This window comes from Coturnix japonica, chromosome 4 (assembly GCF_054131305.1).
Source record: "Coturnix japonica strain WE chromosome 4, WE-NBRP24, whole genome shotgun sequence".
Taxonomy (NCBI): Eukaryota; Metazoa; Chordata; class Aves; order Galliformes; family Phasianidae; genus Coturnix; species Coturnix japonica.
In genome coordinates, this window is record NC_140666.1 from 89,454,585 (window position 1) to 89,477,350 (window position 22,766).

At 42.6% G+C, this 22,766-nt stretch overlaps 1 protein-coding gene across 7 annotated transcripts in view; it reads right to left on the reverse strand.

The window, feature by feature from the left end:
- The window catches only part of ALMS1 (ALMS1 centrosome and basal body associated protein), a 43,432-nt gene extending 21,633 nt beyond the window's left edge, over nucleotides 1-21,799 (reverse strand). For 6 of the 7 annotated variants that reach the window (XR_014946084.1, XM_015862991.3, XM_085547563.1 and 3 more), the window contains exons 1-8: nucleotides 21,714-21,799; nucleotides 19,505-19,639; nucleotides 18,604-18,799; nucleotides 12,404-12,521; nucleotides 9,514-11,623; nucleotides 6,884-7,043; nucleotides 4,080-5,621; nucleotides 3,062-3,192 (exon numbers count right to left, since the gene is read on the reverse strand). Coding sequence is in view for 6 of the 7 variants with exons in the window: in XM_015862991.3 (XP_015718477.2) it covers nucleotides 3,062-3,192; nucleotides 4,080-5,621; nucleotides 6,884-7,043; nucleotides 9,514-11,623; nucleotides 12,404-12,521; nucleotides 18,604-18,799; nucleotides 19,505-19,639; nucleotides 21,714-21,773 (4,452 nt within the window). In the remaining variant the exon portion in view is untranslated. The remainder of the gene's footprint in view (nucleotides 1-3,061; nucleotides 3,193-4,079; nucleotides 5,622-6,883; nucleotides 7,044-9,513; nucleotides 11,624-12,403; nucleotides 12,522-18,603; nucleotides 18,800-19,504; nucleotides 19,640-21,713) is intronic. The other variant, XM_085547564.1, reaches the window with a different exon arrangement.
- Nucleotides 21,800-22,766: the final 967 nt, after the last annotated feature.

Here is a 22,766-nt window from a genome sequence, read left to right on the forward strand (position 1 = left end):
GAAGCTAATAATTCACTTTTGTTCTAACTTCTTCCTTTGTTTTCTTGCCCACCTTCATTAACCATCTGCAGCACAATCTCCAGTTGTCATTGCTTTATATTCTCCTCTACCTCAAAGCCCACTGCCACCAACATCATCAACAGTCTATTGAATCAAGTAAACCAAACTAAACGTAGGCTATGGTTTCACAGCAGAATCAGATAAAAAAACAGAAACAAAAACCACACCCTACTTCTGCTATACTTCTCGCATGGTATTGTCTCTCAGCTACCTGTTAATGAGGCAGACAGTTGTGTTGTATTACTGGCACTGCAGCTAAGAGGAGAATTCCCAGGGTATGCTTCTCAGTTACAGCCTCTGCTCTCAAAGGAACCTGTGCTGCTTTCTGGTACCTCAAAATGAAATCTGATTTCTCTGCATCTTCTTAAAGAAGTATGTTAGCTTATTTGAGTCCCTGTATTTCTTGTAGCTGACAATGAGTAACCATAGAAGCGTGCAAGGACAAAGAGCAGGTCTGTGTCAGGGCAGGAGTTCTCCCTGGACAATCTCTTCCCTAAACCACATTCAACTGCCTGAACGCAGCAACTCCTACTACCAAAAGCAACAGAAGTTGCGATAAACTCATCTTCCCAAGCCTTTCACATGTTTTATTGTGCTCCTTATGTGTCATCTTTCCAAAAAAGATTTGTTTGGCATATGATCCACAAGAGAACACGGTGCAAATTTAGAGCTACAACTCAGTGAACTTCCTGAAAAAAAATGAAATAAAAGTAAGTACAAGGAGTGGAAAAATACAGTATATGGTGGAAGAATACAGTATCCAAAGGGAGAACACTTAGGTAAAACAAGGGAGAGCCACTTGACATCCATATCAATACAGGTAGAGTTAAAGGATTCTTAATTTAGAGGGACAAAAAGAACAGTGTTGGTGTGTTGAAGGCTCACTCATCCAGCAGCATCTCCAATGCCCTCAGTGCAAACTGAGGGCCTCAAACTTACACATAAGGTGCAGGAAGAGGGTTAGACTGGAAGGACAATGCTCCTTTAACAGAATGGAGGTTCCATTTGGCTACAGAAATAGAAATTACTCATCCAACAGTAATCTCTCCATAGGCAGCTCTCTGTGTCCATCACAGTACTGTAAAGATAAGCTTATAAAGAGCCATCAGAATATCCTACGTGCCACATCTCCAGACAGTCCAAAATGTAACACTTCTTAGGCCCCTTCGTATATGCAGTGAATGTGATGCTCTCCCAAAGAAGCCCAATGCACTGCACTCTCCCTTTCCTTGAGCAGCCAGTTACAAATCAACACAAAATGGAGTCAGTACAAAGCTTAGGAAAAAGGCTTTATGTCACAAGTTCCGTGTTTGCCATCCATCCCTAAGCATCCCTGTCAAGTTTTAATGGTCAATATACAGGCAGAACAGCATGAGTAGTTCTCACCTAGTGTAAAATGGGAGAGCTATACAATCAATAGGACTCCTCCACAACAGTGTTTGTCAGTTTTACAGGAGAGAAAGCAAAGCAAGCAATTCAGATTTTGAGTTACAGCCGTGAGCACTGCTTGCTATCCGAAATGCATCCTTCAAAAGCAAATGTTGTTTTTGTGTTCCTGTTCGGGGGCAGTATTTGGTGCATGTTTAGAGCCTGCCTATGTGCATATGTCCCAATCACCTCTCCGAAACACTCTGCTCAACCAGAACTTGAGAAATCACAGCACTTTCTTTTTAGAGCATCTGTTATTTAACACATCAGAAGTGACAAATAGCTATCGAGCAGACACTCAACTACCCCAAAAGTACGAAGGAACAAGGTTTGAAGAACTCCAAGCTGTCCTGCTCTTTCCTTGCGCTTTATTTTTATAGGCAAGCTTCATGAGTTTCCTGCTAGAAACAATAAAACATCATGGTGGTAGATTACATGAATTGTCGCCTGTAGAACTGCAAAGCAGAGCCTAAACTTCCTGAAAGGAACATTCATCATAAGCCTGTATCAGAAGCACTAAATAAAGATGATGATCTGACAAAGGAATTGTTCACATGAATGCTAGGAACACTTTGCCTTTCAGAGTCTCTAAAGTTTAGGAAAAGGAAAGCATCCTTTTATATTCCTTGTTTTGTTCAAGTCAATGCATTGTCAGCTCCGCTCTAAATTCAGCAGAACAGCTTCCACTCAATTTATAGTAGATTATTTGGTCAGCAATCAAAACTGGCTGCATTTATTCCAGCTAAATAGTTTTCTTTTCAACAATCTATTTTTTGCAGTGACACTGTTATGCTCGGAGGAAAAAATACACTCATATCTAATCTAGCGTAACAAAAAAAGAGCTACCTTCATTCTGCAAATTCAAAACTACTTTGGATTTCAAATTAAAGCCACTGTAAAAACACTTCCAAGATCAAAGCAGAAAGCACTGCAGTCGACCTAAAGTGATTTCTTGAAGGCTTGGTTTGCAAAAAACAACATTCATTTTGTCTTATTCTGAATTTGGATAAAACAACACACAGCCAACATGGAGTCCAATAGGTAGAATTGCCCCAACCTTCTTTTTAATTATCCAGTCTCTCCTCCACTAACTCAGGGTTCTCTATGCTGCATAACATGAATAGATCATCCACCCCCTTTTCATTTTATACGAAGTGTTTTACAGTCAGGGTAGCAAAGCACTGGAACAGATTGCTAAGAGAAAGGCTGGGTGTCCCATCCCTGGAGACATTCAAGGTCAGGCTGGATGGGGCTCTGAGCACCCAATGGAGCTGCAGACAACCTTGCTCCCTGCAGGCGAGTTGGACTAGATGGCTTTTAAAGGTCCCATCCAACTCAAACCATTCTATGATTCTACTTCATACAGGATCCTAAAACACAGATAGGAACTCACTGATCCAAGCCCTAAGAAGAAACAAGTTCACCCACTAAATGGTGCTCTCAATAGTTCGCATTTCACTCCCTACCCATCCACCTTTAAAAACACTGCAAGAATATAATTCATCACTGTAACCTGAAAGACTTCACCACTTAAATACTCTTCTCCAGAGCAGCTGGTTTCTCTCCCTTCTACCTTGGCTTGTCCAGATTTCTTGGCACTCAGAAGCAGTTCAGCCTTTATTTCCTCTATCCTTTGTCGGTCCTCTTCATTCAAGTCCAACACAGCTTCCTGAGATCGGCTGGCCAGCTTTAGTTTCACCCATGCTACACACAAAAACATCAAAACAGAAAGCAGATTGCTTTTCATCTTATAATTTAAAATTCAAAAGCATGCTATGCGTTTCTAATAGCCATGACAAGGATCAGTAATCAAAGAGCAGTTTCAATATACAAAATACACTACTGGACAGACTAACCAAGAACATGATTTGAAAATGGAACTTTTGAGCATTTATTGGTAAAGATGGGTCAAGGAACCACTGCCTGGTTCTGATATCTTTACAGTCCTTGACTCAAACCAATGCTTTCTCACACAATCACTTCCCAGCCACTTAACTTAGCACGTTTCTAAGAGCTATGTGGACAAAACCACAGTATCAACATTGACAAGAGAAGAAGGTATTCAAATTGGTAAAGTCAAACACTATCCCATTCTATTATCATAGAATCACAGAATGGCCTGGGGTGAAAAGGACCACAAGGATCATCTGGTTTCAACCCCCTGCTGTGTGCAGGGTCACCAACCAGCAGCCCAGGCTGCCCAGAGCCACATCCAGCCTGGCCTTGAATGCCTGCAGGGATGGGGCATCCACAGCCTCCTTGGGCAACATGTTCCAGTGTGTCACCACCCTCTGGGTGAAAAACTTCTCCTGAGATCCAACCTAAACTGAGACAGGGGAAGTTTAAAACCATTCCCAATTATCCTCCATAGAAAAAGACATTGAGACTTGTCCCACTAAAGCTTCTTATCAACAACATATCGCAATATAAAGACCTTTCAAGACAGTGGAACAGACTCAGATGGCATCAGAGATTCTCCTATGACCACCATATTCCTTCATTACAAAGGCATTTCAAAGCCACCTCTTAAACGTACATTGAAGGGTTGCCATTCTGATACGTTTGCTAAAACACAGCTGAGCTGTTATTACCTCGTGCTTTCCACTCCTCTTCATTGGCACTCTTCAGAACTGGCACTGCAGGCATCAGAGGTGACCCATTCCTCAGAAGGCTTTTGACACGGGCAGCCAAAGAGTCTGCACTGCTACTGCCATCACTCTCTTGAACGCCTCCTGCTTTGCTTCCAGCTGCACTTGGTTTTGACAACACACTCTGGAAGCCTCCTGGGGCATCAGTGGTGCTGCCTAAAGTCTCTGAAGGATCCCTCAGAAGGTTTTTGACACGGGCAGCTAGTGAATCCCCACTGCTACTGCCGTCACTGTCCTGCATGCCTCCTGCTTTGCTTCCAGCTGCACTTGTTTTTGACATCATGCTTTGGAAGCCTCCTGAGATATCAGCAGTGTTGCCTAGAGATATGAAAGGATTCCCCAGAAGGTTTTTGACATGGGCAGCTAACGAATCTCCACTGCTACTGCCACTGATTTCTCGTATGCCTCCTGCCGTGTTTACAGCAACATCAGCTTTAGATAACTTGTTCTGGAAGCTTCTTGGGACATCGATGACACTTCCTCGAGGCTCTGATGGAGAAGGTTTCTCTAACTCTGAAGGTCCTTTGGAGCTGAGTTCACTATTTGCATTGCTTTGAGCAACAGCCACAACAGCAGGTAGGTTTCTGTCTGTAGTTATGCTGCTACAGCCTTCTGGCTCAGACCTTCCTACAGATTTTCCTGTCCTAAAGTCTCTGGTCATCTCCACACCTTCACGACTGCACAAGCCGACATCAAAAGAACGTTCCCATTTTAAATCATCTTTGCAAGAATCCATAGGCTTTGTTATTGATCCCTCTTGGATACTTCTTTGGCTCATACTCTCAGCCCGTGACACGACCTTCTGAAACTGAGGGATGCTGTCTTTCACTAACTTGGAATCCTTGGTGTCATCCTTCTTTTCAATCTGCACTGGGGAAGATTCAGTTTCTCTAGAAGATGCATTGGAAAAGACAGGGTCACGCCATCTGCCAGCTATGCTCTCTGCCTCTGCTAGAAGTTTACGGATTTCTTGCAATGCACCAGATCCAAGCAGACAATCACTTTCTTGACCCTTATTTTTCTCACTCTCTGCACTTGAAGTCTGTGACCCTCTCTCCTTTTCATCTGTAACTCCGGCCAAAGAACTGGCAGTCCATCCCCATGAGCTGCCACTCACATCCTTTGATTCCTTTTTAGCTAGCAGACCCTGAACACTTTTTGCTACAAGCACGGGGCTCTCTCTGTTAGAATGGCAATCAGGTGGAACAGTCTGCAGGTGCTGGCTTGGCTCAGCCAGTTTGGAGACAGCGGAACATTCTGTCTCTCGTTGTGTGGAAAGAGGAGAAGTTACCTCTACTTTGTGGCATGACATAGTGCACTGACTCACGGGTTTTGCTCCAAAAGGTAGTGAGAAGCGGGAAGAGAGTTCTCCGGGTGAAAAAGTATCAGAATCAGTTTCTGAATTCATTGGAATAGAAATACTGGCAGTGGAAGTGTCAGAGTTGAAACTCGTTTGTACAACGTCAACTGCTGCCAGCAATTCACCTACAAAGAAACAGAAGATTCTTGTAAGTTGGAAGCTCTGGGATATAGTCACATCAGTAAAGACTGTTTGCTTGAACCAAAGGGCTTGTGGAGGAAAGGAACAATTACAGTTATTGGAACAACACTTCCATGAGAACAGTCTACTGAAAGAAAGCTGTTGGACCATGATAAATACCAAAGACTACAGAACTGGACTTTAATAACCTGCTGTTAAATAAATGGTGACCATAGATATTAAACGTTCTTAGCTGTGACATAATGAAATGAGCTTAAGTGCAAACAGTGTTCTTAAATCCATGCAGGCATGCTCACAACAGTGAACAGCCAGCTCCAAACAACCACCTGCTATTTTGCTTGTTTCAAACACTACTTTGTTTCATGTCCCAGTCACTGACATTTTTAAGTGCATTCAGTAGCCCAGACAATCCTGAACCTATTGTCAGGTTGTTTCAGTTGCCAAATCTCTGCTTAAAGAAGGAAACAATAATAACAGAAAATAAGTAAGCCCAACAGGCTTAAGAAAGATGAATTTAATCACTTCTGATCAGAAAGATGGGTCAACACAGGGTATTTGAAAAGTCACTGCTGTTTAAAGGGCTAGACAGGCATTTGTTGTAAAGAGGCTGCAGGTCTTTTATTCCCCACTGAATACAAGATGCAAATGCCAAACAATATGCCAAGGAATATGTACATTTTAAGCACTTGCAATACACATTTTAATGACATAGTACATGGGCATGCTACAGAAGCACATCTTAACCTTAGCTTTTCTTCATACAGAAACAAGTCAACACTTAAGTTGGCATGGCAAGAGGTCCTGTTAAAAAGTGCAACAGTGGAGCATGTCGCTGCCATTCATAAATTACCTCCATACCACCTGATGATCCTGGTGTATTCAATAAGTGCAAGGGACAGACTCTTTGTTAACAGGTTATAATATTCATAGTCATGGAATCACAGAATGGCCTGGGTTGAAAAGGATCACAATGATCAACTGGTTTCAACCCCGTGTTATGTGCAGGGTCGCCAACCCAGAGCCCAGAGCCACATCCAGCCTGGCCTTGAATGCCTGCAGGGATGGGGCATCCACAGCCTCCTTTGGGCAACCTGCTCCAGTGTGTCACCACCCTCTGTGTGAAAGGAGAAGGAACGCATAACAAATCATAGGAGAAGAAACAGACTTGACACTGCCAGGCCAAGAACAATCTCAGAGGTATGTGCTCACAAAGATTTGCACATCACAAGGACTCCCTTCCCTGTACCTTGTGGCTGCTGAATGGTCCTTGTCAGCGTGTCAGTGGAATCCTTCAGTGTTCTGAGGTCTGAAGGGGAAAATTCAACTTCCCTAATTGGTCCTCGGGGCACAAAAGGAGTCAGTATAGTTCCAGGCGACTGGTCGATGCCAAGGTTGCGTAGGTAGATCTGGCAAAACAAAACACATTCATTGTATTCTTAGAGAATGACAATCAATTCTGAAGTCGTATATGTTTTGCCCATCAACAGAATAGTTTGGTTGGAAGGGATCTTTGAAGACCAAGTCCAACTGCCTGACCACTTCCAGAACAACCAAAATTTAGGGTATATCACTGAGGCCATTATCCAAATGCCTCTCGAGCACTGAGAGAAATCAGGCACCACCAGCCTTTCTAGGAAGGTCGTTCCAGCATCTGACCACCTTCACCTTAAGAAATGTTTCTTAGTATCAAGTATGGACCTCCTTAATCTCAGTGCTGCCCTCTGCTATTCCCACACGTCCTGTAATTGGTACCCAAAGAGACTTGGATCAGCCCTAGAACTGAGCCCTTGGGAGCACCACATGCCAGATGCAGCCTAATTCCCTGTAACACTTTGACCTCTGCCATTCAGTCAGTTCATCACCCAGTATTGCATGAACCCATTCATCTCACAGCTGGACAATTGGTCCAGAAGGATGCTGTGAGGGACAGCATCAAAGGCCTTACTTAAATCCAGAAAGATTACACTCTGTATTCTTTCACCCACCAAGCAAGTGACCTTTTCATAGAAGGAGAATAAATCACCAAGGCAAGACTTTTCCTTCATGAACCCATGCTGACTATGCCTGATAATAGCTTTGTCCTTTAAATGCCATTCAATACCCTCAGGACAATCTTCTCCATAACTTTTCCAGGTAGAGGTTACACAAAGAGGCCTGCAGTTTCCTGGACCTTCTCTCATAACCTTGTTGTAGATGGGTACAACACTGGCCAGACTCCATTCAGTGGGGACAGCCCAGACTCTCAAGATCTTTGGTAAATGGTTGAGGGGGTCTAACATTCCCTAAGGCCCTCAGAGCTCTGGGGTGAATCCCATCAGGCCCTCAGGACTTAATCACATATCTCTGAACTCCATACAGCAACATTGATAGATCTTAGCCAACTATTTCCTATGATTTTTTTTTAACTAAACCCACATATATAAGCTTTCCATATGTGACCTAATCTCTTTTACCTCAGCAGTGGTTTATGAGAAGAGAACTCCTCAAAACTAGGGCTGGAGAAAACCCCTCAGTATATTCATTATAAAAAGAAGGTAAAAGACGATCATTACATTTCATCCATGCTACTTTAAAATATCCTTATCACAATATTTCCATTTTCTTCAATGCTTATTTTCTGAGACAACTCAGAGGAGAGTGCTTCTAAAACACAGTTCCAAAGATCTAATGATTACAGGAGTCATCTTGTGAGACGAGCAGCCACTTACTCAGAAGATAATTACATGTTTATCATCAATATCAATCTGCATTTGATTTTCTCCAACACTCAATGGCTATTAGTGTAGTTCACATGGCTGCCACAATCTGCCCTCTGTTCTCATCAAATATCCTGAAATGGGGAAAGGAAGAAGGAAATCTGCACTGGGCACATAAAATAGAAGGGAGATAATGCACACACAGAAGCTTTGAATACCCTTCAAGAGCAGCATGAAAGAATCAGGAACTTACATCTTAGGTACTGGAACAAAGTGAACAAGCAAGAGTATTTATAGGAAAAAGGCAATTTAATTTGTCAACGAGCTCTGTGTTGGTTTTGCTATTATTGCAGATCTGTGGGCGTGTGAAGTTCAGCTCCCTCTTGTGCAGCCTAACATTTCCTTAGTCAGCATTTGAGTCTCAGCTTTGTGTTTGGATAATTATATCCTGATCATATGAAAGAAGCTGGAAGATTAGAAATGGCTTCTCGATGCTCTGCTAAAAGAGCTGTAAGCATCTTACTTACAAGTCCTTGTATTAAATGGATTTCACTTATCACTAATGCTGTGCCCTGTTCTTTTCTTGGGTCCTTTATTTTCCACCATCATTAGCCACCCATCTATATGTTCCTGCATTCTGTTACTATGACACCATCACTCATACCTTGAGGAAAAAGTATATAAAGATATATATATATATATACACACGCACACATTCTCTTTCTTATGCCTGACCCTTTATTTTCCCATATTCAACATTACCTGGAAGTTATTTTGCTCAACTGAACAACAGTCATGGGTGAGGTTCATCAGTAGTGCAAACCAGTATAAAACCCATTTAACTTAGTGATGGAGACCATATAAGAACAGTAGGGGAAAAAGACTGAGATGACTCCGACATTAAAAAATTAGATCTGAAAAAGGATCCTAAGATTTATTAGGCATTCGTGAATGATATCAATTAGTATTTCTGAAAGACTGACCATTGCATTACAGGTTCCCAACATGATTGAGCATCAGAAACTAAATATAAGAGTGACAGTCTCAACTCAGACAACCCACCCTGTAGCACCAGGATTACCTACTGCCCTGCTTACTCTAAGGTAGCTGAGTGTATTCAGATCTCCTCTTAATCAGAGACAAAATAGGACTTACAGGTTCTTCTCAGAAATCAACTTACCGGGATCCTTTCTTCAATATTAAGCTCTTCTTTCTCTGGAGTCTCCAAAACTGTGGTTGCTCTGACAGAGATGATGTTGTCACCTTCTGCACCGGTGAAGAAGTGCCTGGTAACCACTGAGGAACACCCTGGGGAGCCCAAGGCCCCAGAACAAGCAGGAAGATTTGGATTATCTGGGGAAATATCAGCAAAATTGTCCTTTCTGACACGACCAACATCTAAGTTATGAGACAGTCTTTGATTTTCAAGACCATCACATTTTTTCTGGGCATCAGTTGAAGAGCTTCCATCCTCTTTGATGAGGTGAGCACATCTTTCACTGGAAACGAAAGCATTTGGATATGAGCTTTGCCCCATACTGTTACCTTCAGCACCTTTATCAACAGACCCAGAGGCAACCTCAGTTGTAAGCTTGTGCATCAAGGAGCCTCCTGAGCTATTTTCAGGCACTCCTGAAACATTACTTTCTAGAGGCTGCATTGCTTCATTAACAGGTTGAACAACATCAGCCTGGGAGTTGTCCTTTCTTACAACATTCACTGAGTTGTCAGACTGAGATCTAGTAAGAGGGTGGAAACGCTCTGAGCTTTTATTATGAAAATGAATATTTTCCAAGGAATGCTTCTCTCCAGAAGGAACAGCAACGTAATCTTTAGGGTTTCTGCTGCTATTCTGCATTGAAAAAATATTGTTTGCAGAAATGGCAACTGCACTGTAGGCTTTCTTTCTATGTGAAATTACATTCTGGTTACATGAAGCCAGAGCATCAGACGTATTCTCTGGCTGGCTCATATTCCAAGTGTCCACCTTCTCCATGAAATTAAGTGATGGGAGTGACTGAATTCTCCCAGTGTGAGGATATTTTAGTTTTAAGGAGTCAAAGCGTTTGCTGTTTTCTTTTTGGGCACACTGGAGAGAACATTGCTTCTCAACAGATGTAGGTGTACTGGTAGTTGAGTTCCCACAATTGTCTTCATTTAAGCATAAAGGAGAGGCTTGACCATCTGATTTGACCACATGAGCACCCAGTTCTGTCTTGACATTTTTGTTTAAAAGTACCCCTGGAGTAGACTGATAGTTTGGATGGGAGAAGTGTCTAAAGAACGAGCCATCATCTACAATGAAATTAAGTGAAGGGGAAATGCCTGTAACTTTATGTCCCCTCTCTATGGAAACATCTGAAATAGTTAATTCAGCCTTGTGAACTCCAGGCTCTACTTCCACTTGGGCATTCCCACTGCAGGAAGGAGGAGATTCCACGTTGGTCATGACTAGTTGTTTAGGGGCACTATCACCGGTGCTTGGCACAATTGGGCTCAACTCCTGTTCTCTCAAACCTTGCTTCTCCAGGAAAGCTCCCCGGAGTTCATTAGTAACAGCTACAAACTTCATGCTTCCAAAGCCATTCAAATCAACTTGGCACTCCTTGGACTCTCCAGTTATTTCTGAAGTCTTTGCAGAAAACACACCCCGTGCACCTGAATTTTTACAACTGCTTTTCTTCAAATCATCAGATAATGTCTTAGAAGAACCAAGCTCAGGAGCTCCTTCTTTTTCCATCCTCTCTGGATGTCTCAGGCACCCTTCTGACTCACTCCCAGCCATCTTTACCCTTTCTATTTGCATTTCTCTTTCACTTTTTCCTGAATTCTTTGTCAGGGCTGTTTTACAAGAGGAGTTTTCAGAAGACGAGAACTCATCATGCCCCGATAACTCTTTTTCTTTCTCTGAAAGCTCAAAAACTGGAGTCAGCACATTGTTGTCACAAGTGAAACGTTCATCTTCTACAGATGAAGCAAGTGCAGCTTCCATCTGGTTCATTCCTTTGTCACCCATCTGGGGGATCAGTGCCTTCTCATTAGTACCAGTCTTGCAGTCTTCACTTGCCTCCTTGTTCGTAAGTAGTTGTTCAGAAAAACGAGAGGCTTGCTGAGACAAATAGTTGGCATCACAAGGTTCTGTCTGCCCAAATGAAAGGGGATGCTGGGACAAGGAACAGCTGCCATTGGGAGCATCAGACGGCGTTTCAACATCTGTCAACCAGGCTGCTCCTGGGATGTGCAAAGGATCTGAATGCTGCTCAGAAGCACCAGAAACATCAGGGACTCCTCTATAAGAAAAGAGAACAGTAAGTACATTTCTGATGATGTCTTTTATCCCCCCATTTCAACACTTGTATTTTCTACTTTAGGGTAAGAGGTTAAAAGAGGACTTAATCCAAACACTTAGGGTTTAGTAACATGCGCATAAATGCAACCTCTAAAAAGGGGGAAAAGAATGTCTCAATAATATTAAACAACTCTACTGACTACAAAATAAAGTACATGATATTGTACTTTATATTCAATAAATCAAGTATTTTAAATCACACGTTACTCTAATACATCCAAAGCACATACAGAATAAATCATTTAGATCCAACCCCTCTGGCACAGGCAGGGACACCTTCCAGTAGGTGAGGTTGAGCAAAGTCCCAACCAGCCTGGCCTTAAATACTTCCAGATAGAGAGTATAAAATACGTGCATACCTGTAAATGCACTGATTACTATTTGAAATACAACTTGGATCAGATTTTTGTCCCCAGAATTCAATCAATTTTATTTCACAATCTAAAGAGATGTTTGAAAGGGCAGAGTTCTTCATCTGCTTTTTTTTTTCAGGTACATTACAATGAAGAGTTCACGAGGTCTGTTCAAATTCTTCTGTAGGCAAAGTAAAGCAAAGAATTCTAACAAATTCTTCCCTCTACCAAAAGGAAAATATAAAAGAAATCACATCTTTGTCCTATTTCTGTCACTGTCAAATGGTAATTACGAAAGGAAGGACAAATTATGGACATCCAGGAAAAGAAGTTGCATTCTGCCATGACAACAGGTAACTTCATCCTACCTTAAATGAATGAAATCCCTTTCTGATTGCTGGAAAAGCGTCTCATCCAAAATCCTTTGGCCTGGTGTTGAATACGTCAGCAAAGGAAGACAGGGAGTGAATTGACTGTCCTGAATATCTGTTACAAATAATAACAACACAGTAGTAAGTTTGTAAGGCAATCCCTCTTTAAACTGACATGGCAACTAACACAGCTTTCAAACCCAGATGTATGTCAACTACGCAGTGACAAGACCCCACCACTCACTCTGCCGAAGCTTTATTTCCTTATGTTTGAAATTCAGTTTTCTAACCTACCCAACTCAGGTTTCTTCTTACCAATCTGAAAGCACTGCATGGTGTTGACATCTCAAACTCACCCTCTTATCCTTCAATTTATCTTTGTCCCAACCTCTGTTCTCTTCCAGTCATTAGTCAGCACCTCCCCTAGTGATTTCCACACTAGGGCTTCCACCCAGATCACCATTCATTCCATCAACAAAGCACTGATGTCTTCTCCAGTCACCGTAAGTTTTCATTACAGCAAAGGTTGTACAGTTTCCCTTAGAGTTTAAAGATGCAAGTAATAGCAAAATTTAGTCATCACTGTGATATTAGTTCCACTGTTTACTAGTGTAGGAGTAAGTTTGAGTTTCTATTGTGCGTTTCTTTGAGCTACTTGGCATATTTAACCTTTTTAATTCCATACTTAGAAAAACAAAAGGAAATGCTTTATACCACAAAAAGAAAACCAGCTACAAGCTCGTATCTGATAGATGGAAATGACTACACACGTTCTGATAAATGTTAAACACTTACTTACAGTACTGCTGTAAGCAAACACACGTTTTTAAGCTAATGAGCAACATGTCATCAAGAGTCTGAATTTCAGGACCATAGTTCTCATTGATTTAAATTAGGTTCTTTAGTTTTCAGGCATCACAAACAAACTATACTCTGCATCACTGACTGAAGTGTAATCACATCAGATTAGAGCCATTACACACAAAGAATCAACTTCAACATTACGTCAGCTTTATCCTGAGGCTTTCCACACAGCCTATTACATCACCTGATGAGTGGTATCCAACCACAAGATGACCTTTCTGATTCACTTGTAACTTAATATTGCCAATTAACATTTTTAATTACTTGAGAATATTACATGGCAGGAGCACAACTATCAGAGTAGAAATCATTCTGTATCACCCAGCAATGCCCTACTTCCCATCCCATCAGTTGATATAATAATAATAGATGCTACACAGTTACAAAGACTCCCTTCTATCCCAGCAGCTGGCTGCACCACATGGCAGGCCTAATGTCTCCTAAAGGAAGCCAAACTTATACCTTAGCATCTATAGTACAGATGGCACAATGCATTACTCACCACTCCACTGCACTTTCATCTTAAGTATTTGCAATACCAAACAGATAGGAAATGTAAGATAAGCAGTCTGCTTTTTCAGGGAACAGAATGATATGCATCTGAATATTAAGAAGTAGTGCTACATCTGAGCAACCCTACAAAAGGAAGTGTTTAGAACAGGCTCTGATGTAGCACCAGTGCAAAACAGGGTGAAAAAATCATAACGTGTATGGTAACGTTATCAAAAGTAGTTAAAACAGAAAGAAAGAACAAAAAGAAGGAGAAGAAAATACTGACAGCACCAGCGTAAGAGAAGCAGGATCCAAGGGCAAAAGGAACAAGGTCAGCGATGCTTCATTTACAACAGCGTCAGGGCTGCAATCAGCAGCGTGGCCACATTTCCAACACTGATCTGTATTTGTGATTTCAGTCACAGTTTGAATCATGGTTTAAAAAGACTGATTTAATCTACTGTGATTTGTAACATTTATTTCAAGCTTAGAGAAAACAGAGGCTTGCTTTCAGTTGCTGATACAGGCTTAGAATCCAATGCATTCTGCACAGTAGATCTCACATTCCCAAACACTAATTGGGAATACACAGTTAACAAGTGTTTGATTAAATACATTGCAATGTTCCCTACATATTTACTCAAGTAATTATTTTTTGTTTCTATTACACTTAAATATCCTGAATCAAAATAAATGCTACGGTTTGTCTATTAAGCAAGTTGGAAGCCAAACTCCCTTAGCTGTATTAAATGCACTTTTTTCCTCCCAAACCTTGTTTTGCATTTAAAACGATATTACCGAACAAAGGAAATAGTAATTGCAGTTATTGAATTAGACTTGTCATCTCACATCATGATACGCTTCGTGTTCTCGGAACTGGCAACTTACTTTTATTCATACAATGGAAGAAGCTTTCCTCCATTTTCAGCTTAACTTCTTCGCTTTGAATGAGAAATTGTTTTCAAGCTCAAACTGAGAATCAGCAGTGCTTAAAGAGAAAAGCCTTCTGCACCATACAGCCTGGGGGTGCTGCCTTTGTAAATGAAGAGACAAAAAGACGAGGGAGGGAACTGAAAAATAACTGGGGGGAAAAAAAAGATGTCAACTGCTGTCAAAAAACAGATCCTGCCAAACAATTTATTAACGCATCTACACGCTCTGATAAAATAGATGCGTGTGTACATGAAGTCACAACATTTGGCTGAGAAATCAGTGCTTTGAGGATATACTTGATCCAAATTCAGTATCACTTGTTATTTGCACTATGAAAATGAGCTTTGAACTGATGAGAAATGATACAGCATTCCCCTCACAATGATACATAGAAAATCCTCACTATACAAGTGACTGGCCTCCAGAAATCCATGTTCTTACAAAGCAAGCAGATGAGGCAGTTGTTTGCTAAGCAATGGGCAACACAATACACTGTTTAGTGTATTCAAGGAGAGCAACCTATTCACATCTTGTATGTGAGTACAGAAGATCAGAACTTTGGTCATCGGGAGCATTTCAGACAATATATAACAGCAGTCCAACATAAAACCCTGAAGCTATGCAAACTCAGATGACAAATAAGATGCCCCTGAGTGCATCAAAATGCTCCTACATTGTTGGCTCTGTACGAGAACACAAGGCAGTTTAGATAGAGCATTCATAGCTTCAGCATTTATATTCAACAGCACGAGTATTGATTCAATTCTCTCCTCCTTCCATACTCATCTTCCTTCACAACACCTGAACAGGAGCCCCAAAGTTCTCCAACACCACTTAAAGCAGCAGAACTACAGTAAAAGAAAGCCCCAATCACTCCATATCAGCCTAATGATGTGTTTCCCTACTATTTTTCCTTCCCCCTCCCTTGAACAGACAGCAAAACTTCAAGCCAAATGTAATGTTAGAGTTAGAAATGGAGATGGTAGCATTTCAATCCCAACAGCGAGCTGATCTGATTGCACTGATTCACACAGCTACAGGATGAAGCAGAAAGGGTACAGCAGGAACAAACGATGCAAAGCAAGGCTCTTCCTTTTCAGAAGCAGCCTTCAGCTGACTAAATATAACCACAACTGCACCCTAAGCCTAGAGCTTCCACTTCAGTCTTGCTTCCCTGATTTCAAAGAGGGCTCTGGCTTTGCCCTGTAGCAGAGATGTGCCTTTGGCTGTCAGACCATCCTTTCCCCAGAGCTTCCCCATCACGGGAGCAGTGGTGAGCAGTGACTTGAAGCAACAGCTGATTGACAAGAAGGGAAGAAAAAGGGAACAGAAAAAAGAAAAAGGAGGAAAAAGGAGTAGTTGAGATTCACTGCAGTCACATCCTTGGTGGAAACCCTCTCCTCCAGCCTGACCCCTGCACAACCTGTAGAACCACCCTCACTGACTCAACAGCTGACATTAAACAGGGGCTTCAAAACAGACATTTAATGCAGTGCAACTCCATCCACGTCAAATGTTTTACCTTCTACAGTTTGTTTTTAACCTTTCCCAATCTTACAGCACACAGAGCCTAATGCTTTCAGTCGCTTTCTTCCTTCTAGAGGGAAAAAAAAGATCGCTGCTATCATATTTTGGATGCTTACGATGATCGAGGGGCTCATTACATTCAGCCATAACCCAGGTTTTGCAGGCAGAGAAGCAGGTGCTTGATGCTTAAAGCAGCGAGTGACGTCAGTACAACACTCTTTGAGGATCTTGTGTCAAAACAGTAATTCTTCCTGCTGTCGCTCTGAAGGTCAAAAGCTTCCTCACAGTTGAATTGAGTGAACGAGCAAAGCTGGGCACGCTACTTTATCTTACAGCCTGCTGACAATTCTGAATGCCAGAGTCAAACTGCCATTTGTGGAAGATAGGAAAAAGGGAAAGCAAAACAAAAACAGAACCTTCTTGGCTTTGTCAATCTGTTCCACGATGCAGCAGGAGCAATTTCAACACAACCGTCATTCTTATTTTTTTCTTCCTACCACCAAAATGGGGATTCAAAACACTTTCCAAACAAAGGAATAGATTAGCATTATAGCATAGTGATATTCATGCAGAACCCATAAGGCCTGTAGGAGCCACTTAGTAGGCTATTTCCCCCAAGGCAACTCCAAAACCATCCCCTTAAGCAGCTGTGTAACTTCAGAACAAAGAGCAGCATGAGCACAAGCAGGTAGAGGAAGAGTGAACTGCAAGCTGAACTCATCATTAACTGGAAGAAACAGAGGCTTATCTTAAAATATCACAGGCAATCATGCTGTTTGCCTATAATTATTTTGTTTGTTCCTGAAAAGAACAGCCCAATGGTGCAGTGAAACCAGCCTTATATATATATACAGCAATTTCAGTGAAAAGTGAGTCACAAATATAACATAATGGGTGTGGTAACACTTGGTCTTGCAATGATCCTCTAAGGGAAATCAATACAAAGAGAAACACTTCAGATTTAGTAACTCGTTCAGAAATGAGTTTTCAGAAGTGTATGCAAGTATGTGCATAAAAGAAGTCTTGATGGGGTACCAGGCAAGAAAAGAACTAACACTGAATAGCATAACTTTAGGCCTAAATGCAACACCTTTATTGCAACCAATGGACAATAAGCGTGGCTGAGGGACTGGTGGGCAAAGGCTTAATATGGTAACTTGGATGTAAGGAAGCAGAAATGCAATCATAGAATTCATAGAATGGCCTGGGTTGAAGAGGACCACAAGGATCATCTGGTTTCAACCCCCTGCCATGTGCAGGGTCACCAACCAGCAGCCCAGGCTGCCCAGAGCCACATCCAGCCTGGCCTTGAATGCCTGCAGGGATGGGGCATCCACAGCCTCCTTGGGCAACCTGTTCCAGTTGGCCGTGCTGTATTTAAATGCAGTTTGATCCCAAAATACGGTTTGTCCTCTTGGCTGTTAGGAATGCTGCTGTCACCAGCCTTCCCAGCTCCCTTTCTGCTGAGCTGCTCTCCAGTCACTTCTCTCCCCAATACTTAATAAGTCAACTGCCAGAGCTGAAGGTTGAAGATTAAAAAAAACTAAATATTAATAAATAAAGGCAATGGAGAAAAATAGATCCAATCAAAGTTGGCTCCACTTCCAGGATTAATTGTTTTTTCTTGCTGGCGACAGATGCATTTGTTATGATTAATAGCAATCAATGGGGGGAAAAAAAATCAACATCTCCTTTCTGCCATTTTGAGGATAATTACAAAATACTACAATAAATCAGTTGTGTTGTGGTATTCTTTGTGTCTTAAGATGCAGAGAGTGATGCTGTGATACTAACAGAAGTCTTATAAGATTTGCCAGTAACAGAGGATTAAACGTCACAGAAGTAGAATTAAATGGAATATTCTGACTCCACAGGGATGAAAATGAACATAATCCAGAATGGATGAGAGCAAAACCTTTAAACTTTGGTACTCTCAAATCAATCTTTAACTAAATCGCAGTGATTAGACGTGAAGGAAAGCAACAGAAAGGCTTATCTTTCCCAGTTAGAACTAGAAAGTGTTTCTGATAGCAACATAAACTGTACCCAAACACAAGTGTTAGTAATTAGGTCCACCAAGAGAACATTAAGTACTATAATAAGTAAAAAAAGTAGTCTGTGGCCACTGAAATATCATCTATCTGAGCACACCTTTCAGAAAGGAGTGTACAGTGCCTTGAATACATGAGGAAGGGGTACAAGCTATCTCAGTCTGAAGATGTGATTTGACAACAACGTTATATAGAATGCATTTTGTCAACAACAGTTCTCAAAATAAGAAGACAAATCCAGGCTGGAGACTGCTTATAAAGAAGAGTAAAATCCTAATCACTGAGCAGATTTAAATGGAAGTGAGAAGGGAAATGCCACGTTGAACATACCCAGCAGCAAGCCATGCACTGTATCTTCAGGATGCTGCATCCTTGATGTTTCTGCTGAAGGCAACACTCCTTCCTCCAGTGTAGGGAACTCAGACAGGTCATTCCTATCAGAAGCCAGGCCAAGCGTTGTCTCTGAGGCAGCAGTTAAACGGCTGGCATCCACCTCTGCTGGAAGCTGATACCATGAGTCAATTTCCTAAGAATAGACAGGGAGATAAAACGTGCACTGGCATTAGGAAGAAAGTTTTGTAAGATGCACTTGCAAGGAAATAAAACTTAAGCTGCAAAGTAGCAAAACTGTTGCTTCTAAGTTACACTTCCTATGCAAATACTCAGTTCTTAAAATGATGTAAAAGAAGTACAATGTACTCATGAACTGCTCAAGTCTGTTGTCAGTTCTTACCACCTACTGCTCACCAGCCTTCCATCTACTGTCAGAAACTGAGCTTTCTCTCTCTCCAAATCCTATAAATGCAGAAAATGTTTCCAAACCAAAATCACAGAATGGTTTGGGTTGGAAGGGACCTCAAGGGTCATCAAGCCCCATAAGTAACCTTTTAAACCCCATAAGTAACCTTCAGCCACAACTCATAGAAGCACAACCCAAATACCTGAAGCTTTTTCCTCATACCCAGTCTAAGTCTCCCCTCTTCGATCTGGAAACCATCTCCCTATTTATCAAGGAAGATGTGGATACCCCATCCATAGAGGGGGTCAAAACCAGGCTGGATGTGGCTCTGGGCAGCCTGGTCTGCTGGTTGGTGACCCTGCACAGAGAAGGGGGTTGGAACCAGGTGATCATTGTGGTCCTTTTCAACCCAGGCCATTCTATGATCCACAATCTCCTCATTTCCAATGCTGCAACCTTCAGCCACAACTCATAGAAGCACAACACAAATACCTGATGAGCAGCCGTTCTCTGACGTATTGCTTCTCCCAGGGAGATCCCACTGGTAGCTGAGACCAGGGTCTCACTGCTGCTCTGGCTTAAGGATTCCTCTCTCCAGCTGCGGCGTGGCGGAGTTGTTGCAATAGGCTGAAAGAAAAATGCACGTTTTTAATGCAAAACATAATTTCTGGGTACGTATACAGTGTCCAACACTGTCTCAAACGGTTTCTCTGCACACACAACAGTTTGCTCAGGCTCTGTGACAAAGCTAAAGGCAATAATTGCAGCCTGCATCCATACCTTCAGTCACTACAGCACTGCACTCCCCCCTAGTTTTTCTTCTTCACGCTAATCAAGTCATTAAAAGAAGTGGCACTGAAGTGCACACGACAGCAGCTCTGAATTCAAAACAATCCAGCAGCTATTCCATAATTTAATTGAGGTTGAATATTGAAAATTTGATTTCAAATGGCAAATTTTATTAATTCAGATGGAGATTAATAGCATCAGGTAGGGGACCCATACTATGCCAAAAAGAAATAGGTACTGATTTTATTTAGCTATGCTGAGCATAACTAATTAACTGAGTGTTTTAGACAACCGGTCTATTATTTCTGTGCAGCACATTTCGGACTCTCTAATGGGCAAAGAAACTTTGCAAGGCACAGCTTAAAGAATCCTCACAATTAAAAACAGTCTTCACTGATTAAAAAGTAGTACAAACAATAGGTAGCAGCACTGCGTTGCTTACAGTTCCTTCTCATTCTTACAGCTTAACACCTTTCACAAGTTCCATAATGTCTTTAAACAACCATAAACTGGGAAGGTAGGGCCTCCGTTCCTCCTTAGCAAGCAAAAATGGGATGTGTAAGTCTAATATATGTTTCTTTAGGCAGTTCTGAATACAGTCAGCAGGCAGTGTGCTGGCAGCACGCTTGGCTCAGGTCCATCCAGTACTCCCAGCTCCGAGCTCTGGTTGTCAGAGCAGCAATTACACCACAGGGCTAAACAAACGTGGAGAAGGAAGCAATGGCTACCAAGAGACAACCAAACACAGAACCCCAAATGGGGCAAAATGATCTGATCTATAACGAATACCATGAAGATCAAACTATTTGCTCACTGGTCTGTGACTCTGTGATAAGTTATATGCGATGGTAACTCCAAAAGTTATGTCTGTGAATCAGTGTGCAGGTAAACTTCATTTCTATTTCAATATACATAAGGACATACAGTCAGGCAAGATCTTCTGTTACCTAATAACACACTGTGAACAGATTTTCACCATAGAGCTTCCAAACTGCCCCACCTGAACCCCTTTGCTTACATCTGTTGAAGCTGGACTTGCCTTTACCATATCACACTTCAATAGTTGACTGCTTCCATTCATTTAATTCCTATCAATTGTCCAGGTAAAACTGAATCCTGTAGCAAGCCATGATTCTTCCTGAGGAATGTTTGCATAAAGCAGAGTGACAGCAATCACTGTGAGACCTCAGAGCTCCAAGGTGAAGCTTTGCAGCGAGCTTTTCAGTTCCAGTGAATTGTTTTGAGTTCGAAGGGCTCCTTGAAGGCCACCCAGCCCAATAAACAGCAGCACCCACAGCTCCATCAGTGCTCAGAGCCACGTCCAGCCTGGCCTTGATGCCTCCAGGGATGGGACACTGGGCAACCTATGCCAGTGTTTCACCACCTCATACCCAGTCTAAGTCTCCCCTCTTCGATCTGGAAACCATCTCCCTATCTATCAAGGAAGATGTGGATACCCCATGCATGGAGGGGGGTCAAAACCAGGCTGGATGTGGCTCTGGGCAGCCTGGTTGGTGACCCAGCACATAGCAGGGGGTTGGAACCAGGTGATCATTGTGGTCCTTTTCAACCCCAGGTCATTCTATGGTTCTAAGATCCACAGCCTCATCTCCAATGCTGTAAAGCACACAGAGCCCTTATGGGGCACAGAGGGCTCCGAGGGGCCCCTCTATCCCCCAGTGGAGCTAGGAAGGCCCAAAGCAAAAGCAGGCCGATATCTCAACACAAACACACACTTAAAGGATGGAAAGGGGGGGGGGGACACCAGACCAGGCCATCTACAGCCCCTCATTGCCAAGTGAAGAAGGAAAGCGGCCTGTGGGAGCTCAACACCCCCACTCAGCCCTTCCCTGTCACATAACCACCCCCTAAACCGGCCTAAAGGAACCGCTCAGCGCTGACCCAAACTCACAGGAACTCGCTGCTCCTCCTCATCCTCCACCTCCTCTCCTGGCTCCATGGCCGCCTCCATCACCGCCGCCACCACAGCGCCCGCTCTGCGCATGCGCTGCCACCTCCCCGTCGCTAAGGACTCGCTGCGGCACCGCGCATGCGTCAACGGTAGAGGGAGAGAGCGGGAAAGTGGGCGGTACCCGGATGTAAGCGGGCCTCTCCACAGTGGGGCTGTGTGAGGCGTTCAATTCAATGAGTTCATACATTTATAAGTGTATAAATAGTTGGAAGAGATCCTTAAATCCAGTTGGTCCCCATTCCCTGCAGTGAACAGGAGCACCCACAGCTCCATCAGTGCTTACAGCCCCATCCAGTCTGATCTTAATGGCTGCAGGGATGGGGCATCCATCATCTCTATGGACAAGCTGTGTCTCATTGCCCTTCATGTCAAAATCCAGTCTACATCTTCATCCTTTAATCCAGTCTACGTGTCTCCTCTTAAACATGGAACCTCATTTCCCTCATCACAACATGCCCTGCTCAAGAGTTGGCTCCCTTCATGCTCCTGCAAGGCTCTCAAGTCAAGATGAGTTCCTATGAGCATCAATGGAGGCACAGTTGGACTGGATGGTCTTTTTAGATGGATCTTAGTGGTCTTTTCCGATCTTAGTGGTTCTATGATTCCATGAGAAGGCCCTCAAGTCAAGATGGGGTCCTTACCATGCTCCCAAGTCAATATGGGATCCTTACCATGCTCCCAAGTCAATATGGGTCCCTACAAGGCCCCCATTAGGTCTGGATGCCATTGAGCTCTTCATGGCTCTCATTTTAAGCTGCCATGAAGGAATCAGCCCCACATTTCACACCGATGCTCCCACCGAGGCATTCAGTACAACTGCTCCCATCTATAAATGCTCTGTGTTTTGGCTGCTTATCAGCGAGGATGAGGGAGGAATTTCCCCTTCATTCCCATTCATCCAGCTGTGTTTTCCTTGCTTATCTTTGCTCTAAAGGACAAGGAGCAGGTGAAGCCAGAGCATCATTGATCTGACATAGCACAGTCCTTCCCCTG